This window comes from Gavia stellata, chromosome 17, assembly GCF_030936135.1.
Source record: "Gavia stellata isolate bGavSte3 chromosome 17, bGavSte3.hap2, whole genome shotgun sequence".
In the NCBI taxonomy this organism is placed as follows: domain Eukaryota; kingdom Metazoa; phylum Chordata; class Aves; order Gaviiformes; family Gaviidae; genus Gavia; species Gavia stellata.
Window position 1 is genome coordinate 9,552,081 of NC_082610.1, and position 16,415 is coordinate 9,568,495.

Sequence of the window (16,415 nt, forward strand, 5' to 3'; positions counted from 1 at the left end):
TATTTAGAATACAAGACCAATGCCCAGACTTCTGATCCAAACTCATCTGTTTCCTTCTTACTCATATGAACTTCCCCTTCAGTAATGGCAGGACAGTTACAGGTGCCACAACGGCCATGCAGCATACTACTTGGTCTTCATGAGCCACCTCAATGATTTAAGGTATCTACAATATCATTTATCCAACAGATTCTCCATAGCCACGTTGTTCATCCGTGCCCTTTTTCCTGAGCTAAAGCAGAAGTCAAGTAATCGCTTACCTGCTTAAGGTAATACAGATTACGTTCTGAGAAGGAACACTTGTCAAGCATTAAAGAGTTTGGCATCCATTACAAAATATTTTGCCTTTGTTTTAAGTGTCAAGAATTGTATGCACACCTGAGATGCAGTCACTAAAACTATTCTGTTGGAAACAAAGTGGTGTTTTGGGGTCCACAAAGCAAAAAGAGTACTCTTCACTAGACCTCTCTTTGTAGAGAGACTGCTTACCTAAATTTTCTGCATTTTTTCTTAGGCAGAAAGACTATTTAGGCAGCTTGTCATCACTGATCTTAATAAGATTTTCAGAAAAATCTTTGCTTCTATCTTAGTCCACAAATATTTTTAGAATCACCTTTTAGACCACAGCAAAGAATAACTGCATCATCAACAGACCTGTGCTGACTTTACCTCACATGTGGCATTCTTTCATTTGGACCAAAAACCTGAAAACTCTCACCAATTGCTTCCTCAAATTCAATAAAATTCACTTTGCTCTTTAAACTGTAATCAACATAAAAGAACAGTAAATTACAATATGCAGGAAAAAAATACACGTTAGCACCACTGTCTATAAAATTGGTAATCATGAAAACCGGTAAATACTTGATCTATTATCAACCATTACGTCTGCTTGGATAAAAGGACATAAATAAGCATCTCACCCAATTAAAATTGGCTTCTACTCACCAGTGGAAATAAACTGAATTTTTAAGATCATATGTCCAAAGAAAACTTCCTAAAAATCCCTTTCTCACCTTTAGTCTTCAAGCAACCCTCCCACAATCACAAACAAGTTCCTTGTGGATCAACCAAAGACACACCAAATAGAAACTGACTGTATCACAGCAACAAATACAAAGTTTACAAATATATCTCCACAGCTACCAAAATAAATGCCAAGCATAACAGAAACATCAATATCTATTGGATTTATGCATGTCAGAAGTCTGCATTGCTGCTGCGGCTGGACAAAATTAAAACATAGCCAAAGCTGTCAATTTGGTATTACGTTACTTGACCTACAAACAACTCAGAAGTTTGATTTTATTAGAAAATGAAATATTTTCAAGACACATTTTATACAGCTTTGTCTTGTATACTTTGATAACAGATTCTCAGCAGGAGCAATCAGAATTATAAATGAAAGCAGAGCTGCAAGAGTAAGCTGAAAGGTCACCAGAGAGCTCCCTCTGGTGTGAACAAGAAAAGGAAATTAAGTCCAAGATATCAACTGTACAGAGAAACGTGTTACTGAGACAAAAAAGATAATGCAACAGCAATAGTTAAGGAGCTAAATATTAACACCAGATCTTAGAAAGTTGAAATGACGTTGAAACATCTGGGCTTTTGCTCTACGAGAAGCAGACAGTATCACAGGATAGCTGAGGTTGGAAGGGACCTCTGGAGGTCAGTCCATCACCCCCACCCAGGCCCCAAGCATACAGCCAGCTGCCCAGATGGCTTCCGAATATCTCCAAGGATGGAGACTCCACAACTTCTCTGGGCAACCTGTGCCAGTGCTCAGTCACCCCCACAGTAAAAAAGTGTTTCCTTACGTTCAGGAGGAACCTCCTGTGTTTCAGTTTGTGCCCATTCCTTTTGTCCTGTCACTGGGCACCACTGAAAAGAACCTGGCTTCATCATCTTTACATCCTTCTTTCAAATATTTGTACACATCAATGAGATTTCACCCACACACACACACCCCTTGAGGCCAAGAATTTTTGTTCCTGCCTAGGGACCTTAAATACCAAAACCAAACAAGATGATTTTGCTAGTCAAGAAGTATCTCACCAAAACAAGACAAAACTGTATCAAGAAAAGCGAGAAGCAGATTTTCATCACACTGCTAGACGGTTTTGACATCAATTTTTTTACCTTGTGTGTATTTGGGAGCACACGGTTTTAAATGAGCCAATTTACACTGACAGTTTTCCATGGACCACTTCCTGGAATTCTCACGTCAGGACACATACATACAAGTCTCACAACATACTAGTCTCACAATATACTAGTCTTCACAATGACAAAAAACGTTCAGCCTTATTAAACTTGCTGCATCTAAACATATTTTGAGCAACTGACAATGCAGAATTTTAATCCTATTAAATCAGCAGCATTCTCAGTGCCTTCAGCAGGAGCTGACAGCGCTCACCAGCTGAGAGCACTGGGCCTGTTACTGAAATCAGAGTGGGTGTTTGCTTCCCCATCAGCATTGGTAACATTTCCATTCCCTTTCAAATACTGAATACAGAGGCAACTATATGTGAAATTGAACCCTGCAAGGCTTTTACTGACCCTCTGTAAGCATTTTTAGTTGAATAACTTTCCCATAAAGATTAGTATGCTGACAATAACCAACTTTGTTAATTGGATGTATAATTACTTTTGTTATTTATGTGCTATTACAACCGTCTGCCATTATTTCTGAACAGTAAAAGTTACCTCAGCAGCTTAGTGGTTAATAAGTAAATATTCAAATTAGGTGCAAGCTTTTTTTTTTTTTTAATAATCTTTAGGAAAAATTCTGCTTCATTCTGAAACTTAACATTTGACATTGATCTATGAACCTGTCCTTAAAATCCTAGTTATTTTGCTATTAAAAAACTAATTTTTCTCACGTGTGGTTTTTTTTCTTGCTTTTCCCCCTATACTCCATAGGATATTTGTGCCAGCATTTTTTTTTATTAGAAAAAAACACTCCTTTGAAAGAGAAAAGCAATAACCTCAGCAGAAGTTAGTTTATCAGCTGAATTCAACCTCTTAATTCCAAATGACCAACACTTAAAAGACTTCATGTCTTGTGGGGATGAAGTGATAGCCTTAACTAAAACCACAAAGTGATACGTGTATCTGAAATCTAAGCACATTTAAAATGCACTTAAAATTCTATTATAGCATCATTACAAAAGTAATCTTGATTCCAAATAAAGATATAATTGACAATGATTTGTCAAACAACGTGATACCATTTACCATACCTTTTATTAGACCAACCAATATAGCTGGAAAACCAGGCCTTTATTTCTGCTGGAAGGCATAAGGGACACGAGGGGGTACTCAAGAAAGTAACTCTCTTTTACAAATATGAGCTGGTCTAAAATAACCCTCTGCTACAGCATGTACTATGTGGAACAGGATAACAGGGTTATCCAAGATTCTGATACGGTTCACTTGTTTGTTGAAGTGCCTGTTGCTGAATGGGATAGTCAAAGCCCTTTGATGTTAACTGTCCAAAACCAGTAATTAAAGTCTATGTTATGTCAGTTCAGTAAAAAAGCATTACTTCTAAATCAAGCTACCCGGACAGAAATTTAGTTAACAAACATGAGAACTTCGCATAGTTTTGTATAAAGGACAAATCTAAACCATTTGATTCAGGACATCAAATAAACCGTTACAAAGAACAAACCAGATGCACACACTCACGAAGTCCATGAGAGGGGTCATTCTCAATTATGTATTTGTGTAGTTTTCATTATTCAAATGCTTAAAAGTCCAAGCTACAGTTTATCATATCAATTGATAAATACTACATGAGCAACTGAACAATAAATACAAGAAGTTTAATACTCAAATTATGGTAGGATATATTTGCATATTGGGGTGAGATAAAGGGTGTTACTTACCAAGATTCTGTATCAAACAATCAAAAGAAAATCCTTGATAGCACAATCTGAATGGGACACTGTTAACAAGGAATTAGATGCATTCCTAACCCAAAGTCCTCCTAATCAGAAATCAGTAAAGCGTATTGTCCTTTACTATGCAAAAATGAATAGACAACAATTAATTCGCAGCGAAGTAATCAATATATGCAGAAACAAATAATTACTGTGTAAACATCTTAGATTGATATCACCCTCCTCTTACGAGGAAATACGTAGTTCTGGTTCAGTTCTTCAACAGCATCATATTTAATTTCTCCAACAATATTTTACCAAACATCACTGCAATGAGTGAAGTTTTAAAATACAGGTAAATAAGTATATTAGCCAGTACAGCAAATAAATTAGAGATATTTTTAGAAATGTGAAACCCGATGTTAAAAGCAAGTGATTTGAATTAGTTTCCTATTTTTCACCTCTCAGAATATCTCTAATTACATACCTAGTATATTATTTACAGGTATTTATCTGAATAGGTTGAGGAAAATAACATCTTTATTGATGGTTCCATCTTTCTGAGCTTCTTCACATAGCTTGCTAATCAAGGCTATTTTACCTGAAAAATTACTTCACAAGTAGGAAAGTAACTTGCAAAAGATACTCATCATTCTGCCATGCTGAAAACTGCATATACACAGGAGATATTCTGTTTATTCTAAGCACTTGCTCCACCCTTTTTTCTTACATTTACCTTCTCTGTGAGCTGTATAACAAACCAGAATTTAAGCACACTTTTAGTCATTATGTATAGCATAACCCTAAAATTTTAATATTTCCTTATCTAGTAATTAGCTTAAGCTGCGTACACTGTTGTCTTCTTTACATCTGCTGCTGTAATACCGCTTTAAACAGCAAACTTGAGTCTTAGGGTTGGGACAGCAAAAATTCAGGTATAGTTCAGAAACAGGGGTGGCTCCTACCTTGGGAATAATGGGGTCAATCCACACCTGATGGGGGGCGGGGATAAACCTTGCTGAGTCTTTCCTTGTTATTCTCTCTTAATAAGGATATGTAGTGATGACATAACACAAGAAAGGTTTAACTCATTAATACAAGAAGGAACGAGAGGACTCAGCACACTTGTTACAATGTTTGCCATTAACAGCTTCTCACTCATTTTTCCATAGAAACTAACATATAAACACAATACAGAGTTTTCACACATCCGTGTCCCTGTATAGTAGCCCTCAGGGAGGATTTCACAGATAATCCTCAAAACCACAGAGATGGGCATGTGGGAACACAGGCTAAGCTCAGAGGGGCACATAGGAGAAAGAGTCTTTTCCAAGATAAAGATCACCCTTTCCTGTTTTCCAGCATATAACAACTTAATCTTTTCATGTTAAATCTCAATAATAAATAACGTATACTGTTTATGTTTTGTGTGGTATGGTTTTGAAAAATCTCCACTATGCGTGCACACACAGACAGCAGACACAAATTTTCTGCTAAGATCCACGCAGGCAAAAACATTTGAGTAACCACTGGTGAGCATTAAAGATCTGATGGCCTTTCCTGACGGAGTTCTACTGCATTGTTCCTCCACTTTCAGAGCAGGGGTGAGGTCCAGCAGAGAGTTCGGATAGGGCTGATGGGTTTCTTAGTCCACACCAGGAGCCTGGAGCCTACTCCTCTGATGCAGGCAGGACTGGGCTCAGGGGTCACCCTTGCCCTGAGGATGTGGGGATCCACTTCCACTCCCCAAACAACATACGTAAGCAATTCTAAAAATCTTTTTCCCTCTCTCTTAATAACAATATGCAATGGTGGCATAACACAATGGAGATTTACCTGTTGCTTGTACAACAGAGGTTCCTCATACAAAGTTGTTATGACACATAAAAAGTTTCCATATACGCATGCAGGTATTTTACTTACACTTAAATGCACCACAGAGTTCTTGTGCGTTCACGCCCTTGTGCTGTAGCTCTCGGCAGGGATTTCGCTGGTTGACACCATCCTCACAGAGACAGTCATGTAGGAACTCTGGGTGAGGGCTGAGTAGAGGCATGCAAGAGGAAGTTGTAAGGTCCTTTACAAAGTAATGGCAGTTCCTCCTGTTTTCCAACATGTAGCAACTAAGTATTCTTGTCTCCTTAGTATTATCTGGATAACAAACAATTTGCACTGCACTTTTCTCATAAAATAATGTTATCTTAGTCCTCCACTGTGTTATAAGCACATACACAATCATACTACAAAATTTCCTGTTGAGATCTCCGCCATCTAAAAAGCATTAGAGCCACCCCAGCTTGTAAGTTACATATTCATCAAGCACCTCTTAACTGCAGTGCATTGATGTCATAAAGTAAATATTTAACTACAGTCATCATTCCTCCAAACAGTTCTCCTTATTTCACACATCAGAAGTTTCTGTTTTTCTCTGGGGAATATCTGATCACTTCCACCAATGTTATTCAATACCCTTGTTCTACTCTTTCCCGCTTCCGTACATACAAGTCACTCCAGCAGTTGAATAAATAACACAATCCAGAGTCACACAGACACAAGTCACTCTCGCAGTTGAATAAATAACACAATCCAGAGTCACTACAGGAGATATGCTAACACAGACACAAGTCACTCTCAGTGCCTGGATTTCCTGGTAGCAAAATCATCCCACCCACATGTCTCAAGGGTTTCTCTGGTGTACAATTTTTAACCCAACCCATCCCCAAATTCTCCATGTTTAGTGTTACCAGCACACTGTGTTAAACGCATTCTCAACCTTACCTTTTAAAAGGCTTTCCAAGTACCACTTCTTGTCCTTCCCAAACATCACACATGGTTTGAGAAAATACTCTTAAGGCAAGTGAGAAATACTCAACTGCTTCTCTCTTGTCCTTTGGGGAAGCCAAAACAGCCACAGATCGATGTGCTTGAACCTGGCCCCCGTGCCAGGCTGCTCCTCCGCCCTGGGAAGGAGAGTGAAGGGAGGCCCCCAGAGCTATAGCTGAAGCAGGTGTGTGCTAGTGGAGACCCACCTCTTCCATTTCAGGGAACCACATCTGCCACTCTCTAGCCTCTTGCAAATATGTTAAGGTTTGCTTCACTGATTTAAAAAAAACCCAAAACAACCCCACACCAAAGTTATCTTCACATGTGCAAAACTTATGCTGGTCCTTTTTCCCCTGTGGTTAGCTTCCTAGACAGAAAGCCCTGGTGGAGCCAAACCACTCTAGTTTGCTGTTAGATAAGAAATTAATTGTGGATAAGCAGCTAGTTACAAGGTACGCTGCCTCACCGCCATTAGGGAGGCACCCCTCTCCACAGCGCTGCCATTAGACCAAGGGCTTTACCTTTGGGGAGTAAAAAGCCACACCAGGTTTTCAGCATCATGATTAAGCCGGGGGGGGGGGGGGGGGGGGAAGTCGGTTTTAACAGTAAAAGGTGTTCACAGGAGACGAAAGGACCGCTACCTCACCCTCAGAGGGATCCCGGGGGCGAGCCGAGGAGACAGCCAGGTTTCTGGAAAGGCGGCCCCGGCCGGGGCCCGCGGGAGAGCCCCAGCAGCACCACCGCCGCCTCGGCTCCCTGTCCGACCGCCCCGGCGCCCCCGGCCGACCCCCTTTCCTCTCAGGCTCGAGGGGCATTTCCGCTCCCCGCCCCGGGGAGGCCCCTGCCCGCCGGTGCCGCCATCGCCGCCCGCGGAGGCGCGGACCCCGGGCAGCGCGGGCGTGGGGCGGCTCAGGTACGGCCCTGTGACTCCGCCGCGCCCTTTCCAGGAAGCGCGGCGGCAGCAGCGCTCCCGAGAGACGCTGCCCCGGCAGCCGCCCTAACCAGATCGCCGCCGGAGCCTCGCCGGGGCAGGTAGGGCCGCGCGGCGGGAAGCGAGACGAGGCGCCCCTTCTCCCCGCCGCGCCGGGCTGCGGGGCGCGCCCCAGCGCCGGGCGGGACGGGGGGCGCTTCCTGGCCGGCGCCTCCCGCTCCCCCGGTGCCTGCCCGACTCGAGTCGGCTCCGACAGCGGGGGCCGGTCCCGGGGCGGGGGGCGGCCGCGGGTACTCGGCGGGGCCGGGGCAGCTGCCGGCAGGGCCGCGGGGCGCCCCTTCCCCTGGCGTCGTAGGTGCCCTCGGGCGGTCGCCCCAGGCCTCCGCTCCGGGCGGCGAGCGTGTTTTTCTCGGTGTTGGGCGTCTCTTGGAAGAATCCAGGTCTTATTTTCTACGGTCATCTTAGATGGGAGAGTGCAGACTCTCCTCGGGAGCGTTGGGCGTCAGGAGGTTGGCAGCGGCTTTCTCCTGACAAAATGGTTTCTGTCCGTCTGTTGGCGTCGAGTAGCTTTTATAACCCGCAGTAGCTGCTCTGGCAGCAGAACCCTGGCTATCTAAAGTTTCAGAGCGTACCCGCAGTGCATTGTGCGTGATCTTTCCCCATTAATTCGCCAGCTAACTGGGCTGCTGCTCTGTTCAACCGCTTCCCCGGGCGGGGAGAGCCGAGGGTATTGCCCGGCCGTGGCGAGAGCGGCCCGGGTGATAGTGCGGATGTTGTGCAACGAGAACGCAAGAGACACGCAGGACCAGTTTGGATCGCATCGCGGTTTTTCTTCCAGAGATCCATTAGCCTCAACTGCATGTAGGGGCTTGCATTGGATGACTTCATTTATAGGATTCATTCAGGGTTCATCACTGACACTTCGGAAGATTGCATTGTCATTTTTTTTTTTTTAAACTCACGTTAGTTTCTGCCTGACAGATACCACGCCATGTTTGCGGTTTTGGTACTGCTGTGTCAACTACATGTGACGATGTTTGCATTTCCCCATTGCACAGGGAGATTAAATAACTTGAAGCAACCTGAATGGAAAGACGGTAACTTACTTTTAACATGATTTTATGTTTTCTAAAATAAGACTGTATCTAACTTTGCTTCAGCTGAGAAATCTTTTTATGTATGTAAATAGTTTTGGGGTTTTTTAACTTAATGTAAAAAATTACGCTGTGTTAGGCCTAATTTCAGAATATTTGAGTATCTTTTGCTGAAATGATTGATAATTGACTTGGGTGTTGATATTAAGTATTTATCAGATCCAGTAGTAAGTGCAGATTTAGACAACTGAGCTTTCTCTAGGTCTCTAGGATTATTGTCATTGATATAAACAGAATCCTCTAAGTAACATCAAAATTCCAAAAGTTTGAAATCTGTATTAAGACAGTACTGCTTTGGTACTATTTGAGCGTATCACAGTTTTACTTGTCTATCTAAAATTGCTTTGTATTTGAAAGGCTTTATTTGCTTGGGTTTTTTTGAGATTGATGTTTTTTCTCAATACCAGATACCCTTACACCACCTTGAAAGATAAACATAGTGCTGCTATTGCAGTTCTTCACTTTGGAGGGAGGGAAGTGGAAAGGAATTGAGGTAAAAACAAATGCAGTTCCCCAAAAGGACTCTAGCACTATGATGCTAAGCTGTGTGATGCTTAAAATTTAAGCATCAAGGCTTCAAAAAGGAATTTGTAACTTAGCTGTCCAGTCTCCTCAGTGGATAAGGAGTGCTGAAACCTTAAGACAGACTTTAAACAGTCATCACATTGAGCAGGAGGCTCCTTCAGGGCAGTATGTTGAGCAGAAAACATGGCTAGCAGAAAAATGCTTGAGACAGGTTATTGACTAAAATCCATATTGCTCTGGGGCATAAAACGTCAAGCTGCCTCCCGTGCGTTCACAGCATAGAGCCCTCTCCTGACAATGGGCCCAGATCACTCCTTTAAAGACGGAGCTGGAAAGAGAGGGGCCCAACTCTTTATCCAATAATTTACTAAGTAGAACAGTTGCCAAGAGTATGGGGTACCTGCCTTGGGACGTTACTCCTTCAGCATTTTCTGAACATCTTTTACCAGCAGAGTTACCAGAAATTCAGCCCATTGTGTAGATGCATTTTTAATTAAATGCTAAGCATCCTAAAACAGGATTTGCCATTTTGTTGAACCATGGCCTAAGGACTGCATTCAGTTCCCTCACATATAGGAGAGAGTTCAAATCTATCTGTTTCATTCTCCAAATACTATCTTAATCACCAGGCTGTAGGTAATTCCGAGGTGGAGATTGCACTTTGACTATGTCCTACAAAGTGAAAAAAATGCAGACAAATGGATAAAGACTCTTCAAAGAGAAAAGGAGCATGTATCACTAGGAATTAGGGGTCCTAGGCTCCAGGCAGCTTGCCTATGCATTCCATGTTAATTAAAATGCATCAATTATCTAAGTTAATTCAGAAGTATAGTGAATACTACTTGCATGGTAAGGAATGAAACAGTACTGAGCAAAACTGAAGATCACTGTTTCAGAAGACTGAAGTTATTCTCGTGATTTGCACTCAACCAAGATATTGGTAATAATTTTTTCCATGTAATTCTTTTCCCTTTCCACTTGTGGGTTTTTTGTGGATGAAGTCCTTCTCCCTGGTTACTCTTAGATATAGCATAAATGTTTTAAGCTTAGATTTTCTTGCAATTACTTTAGAATAACAGATTTCCTTCCTACACAAATGTGTGCGCACATGTGGGTCCTTCAATATATGCTCTAATATTATATAAATATATACGGTAGTATTCCTTCAATATACTATAATATTATAAGACATACACAACCAATATGCAAGTTAAACTGCAGTTTTCTTAGTTTTCAGAGAGCAAACCATTTTGAGATACCATTGCAAGATCCAACAGTAACTATTAGGGTAAAAATTCCTGAATGATGTGATAATCTAGCCAAACAAGCTAACAAGAACACAGAGCTAATTTGTAGCTGAATAACGTTATTCTGAATCTCATCTCCTTTTTTAGCCATGTGGCTTGGTATGTAACAATGCTGTATCTGCATTACACTTGGAAAAATAATCCTCTAGTCATTTTTCTTAACCAAATAGTCTGAATTTCTTGGAGTACAGATTAGGCTTTCACTGAAAACCAAGCCAGAAAACTAGTTCTGTCATATAAAGATTTTTTTTTAAGAAGCTGTAGCAAGAGCACGCTAAAACTTGACTATGGAAAATGCCTGGTGAGAAAATGCATTCCTGTATTCCAAAGCCTTCTATAATTTCACTAACTCTTCTGGAATCTCACCTCACAACTTACTCCAGGAGGCCTCATGGAGCCTGTAATAAGCACAAAGGAAGGAAGAAAAGAATTAAATATCTTCAGAAGTGCCTGTTGTCAGTAAAACTCCTATCATGGACTGATTTAAAATAAACAAACTTGGCAATATGCCAACCTTTAGATAAAACTTGCTGCCACAATTGTGAAAAGAGAGTAAATGTAAAATGAATAGGACTCTGCTGCCATGATTTAAAATCCAAATTCTGTAAACAAAATTTGGAACTCACCAGAATATTGATAAATGTATATCGAAGATTCTTTAGAATGAAGAGTTGTTGGGTGTCCCCCCCCCCCCTTCCAGTAGGTCAGCATCTCGCTGGGTTTGGATCTGACTGAATTTCTGCCTTATGTGACTATTACTTTGCTATTAAGAGCACTAGTAAAAAAACTGATGCCCACATCCCAGAAGGGATAACACCAAAACTTGAACAGCAGCTGTCATGAGAATCAAATTCTCTCGGCCAGTATAAGCTGAAATCCTTTATGAGAAAGGAAAATATGTTTATTTTATATTGCATAGTTAGAAAAGTTAGCAGCAAAGATGACATTTTGGGAGGAGACCTTGATGTTTCTTTCCTGCATGTAGTTGAGACATGCTAGGGGAAGAACCATTCTTTAAAAATACCAAATTTAGCTTTCCTAACTTGTTTTAAATCAACTTGTTTTTTTTAATTAGTGTTCACATCAGAAAAGGAGGCCAATTTATTCATTGGACGACATCTTCTGAATAACAGATTTGATTTTGAAGCATTCACGGCAGATAACCTGGAAAGAGAATGCTTTGAAGAGCTGTGCAATTATGAAGAAGCAAGAGAAGTATTTGAAGACCCTGATAAAACGGTAGCTGTTCAAACTGAATTTAATATACTGAAGGAGGTTATTGACTAAATCATTACTGTATCTAAATACTGTAGCCCTTCTGAAAACAGCACTTAAAATAACAACTGCTTATTTTACTGTAAAAGCAGAGGCTCCAATTAGATGGGGTTATTGCTCTAGATACACAGTGAATACACTTGAATATGTACTATTGTCCTGAAGACTTTAGAGAAGGGCTCCAATTCTGTAAACAAATATAAATGAAACTTCAGAAGTACTGCTTGTGGGTATACGTATGTTTTTAGAATCTTTTTTTTTTAGTAACTTCTCAGCATCCAATTTGAGTGTGTTCCACATGCTCTATGTATTAATTGGCTGATCGTGTCCTTGTGTCATGCCAAAGAAGTGTTTTAGAAGAGAGGAGTACAGAGCAAATCTGCAGTTAGCTATTGCTGTGTATTCTTATAGCATTATGTTCTAAATAGCTACCTATACACAGCTTGGAAGAAACCTGGTATAAAAAAAGAGAAAAAAACATAAGAAATGTTTCAGCCCAATCATGGAATGTGATGATTGTCTGCAGACTGGCTCTTGCTGCATGCAGCAAGAATCTCTTTGTGATTCTAGGTGTGCTCTGCACTAACATGCAGAAAGAGCAAGGAATACAATCCTATTTTGAAGGTGAAAATGGTAGTTTGCCATTGTTAGCATTTTCCTAAGAAAAAGGTGACAGTGTTAAATTGGAATCCTGATAGAGTCTTTTGCTGGGTAGCAAAAGTAGAAATTTTAGCTAAACACATTTAATGCGTAACAGTCATGCAGCATAAAGGTTTTTCTCTTAAATGAATCCCATTATTTTTCCTAGCTGATAGCAATTCAGATACTGTTCATGCAAATGATTCTTAAGAACTTGACTTTGCCTCATTAATACTCTTCTGTAGGGATTTAAAAAGATTAATTGTAAGCACTTTTTTAGTGTCAGAATATATGCTAACTTCTACTGTAATCAGGCAGAAATATGAGGTAACATTGGACAGTTGAATTCACTTTTCTCTTTCACCAGCTGGCATTTTCTTCTTTGTGAAATTGTAATTTTTATGCAAACTTGAATGTATGAGGAAGATACAGTGGGATAAGCAAGTACAAATCCTTCAGCAGGATTTGCTTCTGTTTATGCCATTGTTAATTTTTGCCCACGGTACCATATTTAAAAAAAGTCAATAAGCCTGCCAATTATGCAGCTCTCAAATCTGATCTTTTGTGTTTTTATAGATGGATTTTTGGAAAGACTATTCAACTAAAGGCCCTAAAATAAAAATAGGTAAGTCATCTTTTTATTCTTTTCTTATATTGCGATATTTTATGTTTGTTATAATAGTACATTCGTAAAAATACACCATGCAGTTAGCAAAATCAGAATTGATCTTTTTACTGAAATTCACCGTGAACTGTGCAAATATATTGCGTTATCTGATACGATAAAACATACTCACTGAAGTGTCTTACAGTGGGATCCATTGTAAGTCTGTAGGTAAAAACAATATAAATTTCGTTGTCCATTTCTTTGTTTTATTACACAATTGGTAAACTTTGTTTGTCCCACCCCCCCTGCCCCTTTAATAGGAATATAACAGTCTCATTCAGGTTCAGAGTAGTCTTATGCCAGATGTTTTACAAAAAAAATAGTATGACTTGAGGAAAGATCTACAGCCTGATCAGGGTCACAAGTACATGAAGTAATATTTGGAAGGCATTAGAAGACAGACATCTCAGCAGTTCTATGTACAGAAAAGGGAATATCTACTCACTCTTGCTTTAAGCTGAATGCAAATTATACTCTCGGGTTGTGTTGCACAGATACAGCTTGTCACCACAAGCTAGACATTTGTGGAAAGGAACAGCCTTATAGTACAGCAAAATTGGTATTTCACAGTGTATGGTGTATACTACATAGATGGAAAAAACACATAATGAAAATAACCAATGTTTTATCTTCAGGTGATGAGACACTACAAAAGATTAATGTTACAGGACTTCTCATCAGTCTAGTTGCTGCTGGAGTACTGCTAGTTATAATTGTACTGGTTATCTTCTACTGCTGCAAAAGCAGATGCAAATCAAGGCAACCACCAGGGTAAGGAATTTCACTGCTTAAAAAAACCCCAAACCAAACACCAAAACAAACTCTTGCTTAAGAGTGTTCACTGTGGGTTGGTCTAAGTGTATTCTCAGAGAATCCACTGGGAGTTCTTACTTTCCTGGAAGCAAAGTGAGGTGAGGACTAGCAGTAGTTATGCTGAAGTTAAGAACGCAAAAACGTAAACCACCACTTGTTGACATAACCTTTGGGTTTTTTTTGTGTGTTCTTGGTTCCAAAATATTCTTACTAAAAAGATGGAATAATTTTAATAGGTTGGGGCCTGCAATGGAAAGCCTAATGTGTTCTGTTTGCTCTTTAAAGTAGGATGTATGTTCTTCATGGCATATAGTCTACTTCAGATGTGAAGTTAAGTAGGTTGGAGGAAATGCTTCTCCACCAATTCTCTAGCCCTTCTTGTTCCTTTATCCTAAACTTGAAAGGCATACAAGAGGATTCTGTGCTTCCTCTTCCCTATGAAGTTCACGTTACTGGGCTATTCTTAGCCTGTGGTTTGGAGAGTATTTGGCTTCTGGTCTTTGTGATCATTGAAGGCAAGTGGTTTTGTTCGTTTTGGGTTGTTTTTTTAATACAAGTAAGACTTCGTATTGTTTCTTCACTTTAAAACAGAAGCGGCCACTTATAATGCTGTTAACTTTGTTTAGGTACTTGGATTATGTAAGAAATAGAAGACATAATTCATCTAGCATCTTCAGAAGGCACGAAGAATTTTCTTTAAACCCACTTCCTCTCAGAACTGATGATTCAGGACTACCAACTTATGAGCAAGCAGTGACTTCAGATGGACAACACGATGTGCCACCACCCCCTTATCCAGGGCCCCCAAAAGGGGCACGGGTGTTTAAAAAGTCTATGTCACTTCCTGCCCCTTAGTCACAAACCTGGAGTGAGGGGGCATTACTGAAACATAACATACTTTTTTAAAAAGTGTGTGCTACCTTGCATATTGCAAGACAGTTTACAAAAATGTGAAAGATCTTCAGCACAACTAGGAACAAGTGAAAATCCCATTTGGGAAAAGAGGTGATCTGTTGCAAAGGCTGCAGGACTATTCTTTGCACAGGGTTATTGTGCTAAGAGGAGGAAATGCATAAGGAGTACATTTTGTACTGCCACCCTCTTCCATATGCACTTTGAGCCATCCCATCATACTATTAATGTTTCATTAATAGTTTCTTTTTTTTTTCTTTAGAAGGAACAGTATTTTAATTGATTTTATTGGCACTTTTTTTGTGACTATCAATACTTTAAACCACTGTAAGAGGTCTACTTTGTTCATCTGTTCACTACATTGCTGTGTGAATTTTCTATTCATTCTAGTAATAGATTTGAGTATGAAAATTACTTCATGATTTGATCTTTCAAATGTATAGATATTACTGCTTCTGGATTACACTGGTTTGTTTTAGACTTCGCTGGTTAACACACTACTGAATTTGTTGTATTTTTGTGATTATAAATTTGGATGGAAAGGAACTGTTAACTGCATTAATGGGCTCATTACCCATTCAGACAAAGTATACTTTTATTAGACAGTTTTGATATTCACCTCGACCTGGCATTTAGGGCTGAACAAGTAGAGTACTATGGGTCAGGAGATGTTAAGCAAATAGCTAGAGATTTGTCCCTTGTTAAAAATGTACCCAGGTTTCACAAACAATGTTTCTCTTGCAGTTCAAAAATTTAAATGTTGAAAAAGACATTTAGCTTGTAGAATCAAAGGCCAAACTACCCCACAGAAGCACTTTGCATAAGTATCTATTACCCCACTGGGATGACAAAATAATACCTTTAAGTAGAATGAAACAACATGTTAGATAAATAATCAGTATCCACAGAGCAATAGTAAAGAATTTCAGGGAGTTACTGGTTAACTGTTCCAATGCAATTTCTGTATCTCCAGTTGTAGCCACCCTTAATTTTAGATCTTACCAAAATATCAATCCCCTGCATTCTATGGCCTCCAGATCTGGCTGGGCAAGTCACGGACCGATGTTGCTGTCCCTTTACCTCTTAGTCAAATGGCACTGTAGGGGAAAAGGCTTGCTGTGGCTACAGCAAGCTGTATTAGGGGGTCTCACAGGCAATGTATCAGGCTGGCATTTTCTTGTATTATGGTAGCTATAGAGTTTGACACATGCAATAAAATTTTTTTTAAGACTAACACCTTCCTCCCCCCCCTGCCATTTGACCAATGCTGACAGCAGCAAATGATATTTTAATCTGGTACCTAACATGCACTTTATAATATAAAGGCTGAATATTTGTACGTAACATTTAACTTAATTTTACGGTTTTTAACATGCTAGAACTTCCAGTGCTATTGAGTGAGATGCAGAGGATTGCTATGAGATTTTTAATCTGTAAATGCTTTTGTAAAGAAAATGCTCCAAATCTTGGAATATAAAGAGGGTA

General features: G+C 40.0%; 2 protein-coding genes across 2 annotated transcripts in view; one reads left to right on the plus strand and one right to left on the minus strand.

Moving 5' to 3' along the window:
- Positions 1–16,415, minus strand: part of CCDC73 (coiled-coil domain containing 73) — a 107,444-nt gene that overhangs the window by 80,946 nt on the left and 10,083 nt on the right.
- PRRG4 (proline rich and Gla domain 4) lies at positions 8,630–14,873 on the plus strand. The gene is made up of 5 exons (XM_009814183.2): positions 8,630–8,735; positions 11,700–11,863; positions 13,115–13,163; positions 13,841–13,976; positions 14,645–14,873. Exons 1-5 carry the CDS (start codon positions 8,630–8,632, stop codon positions 14,871–14,873), a joined length of 684 nt encoding a protein of 227 aa, XP_009812485.1.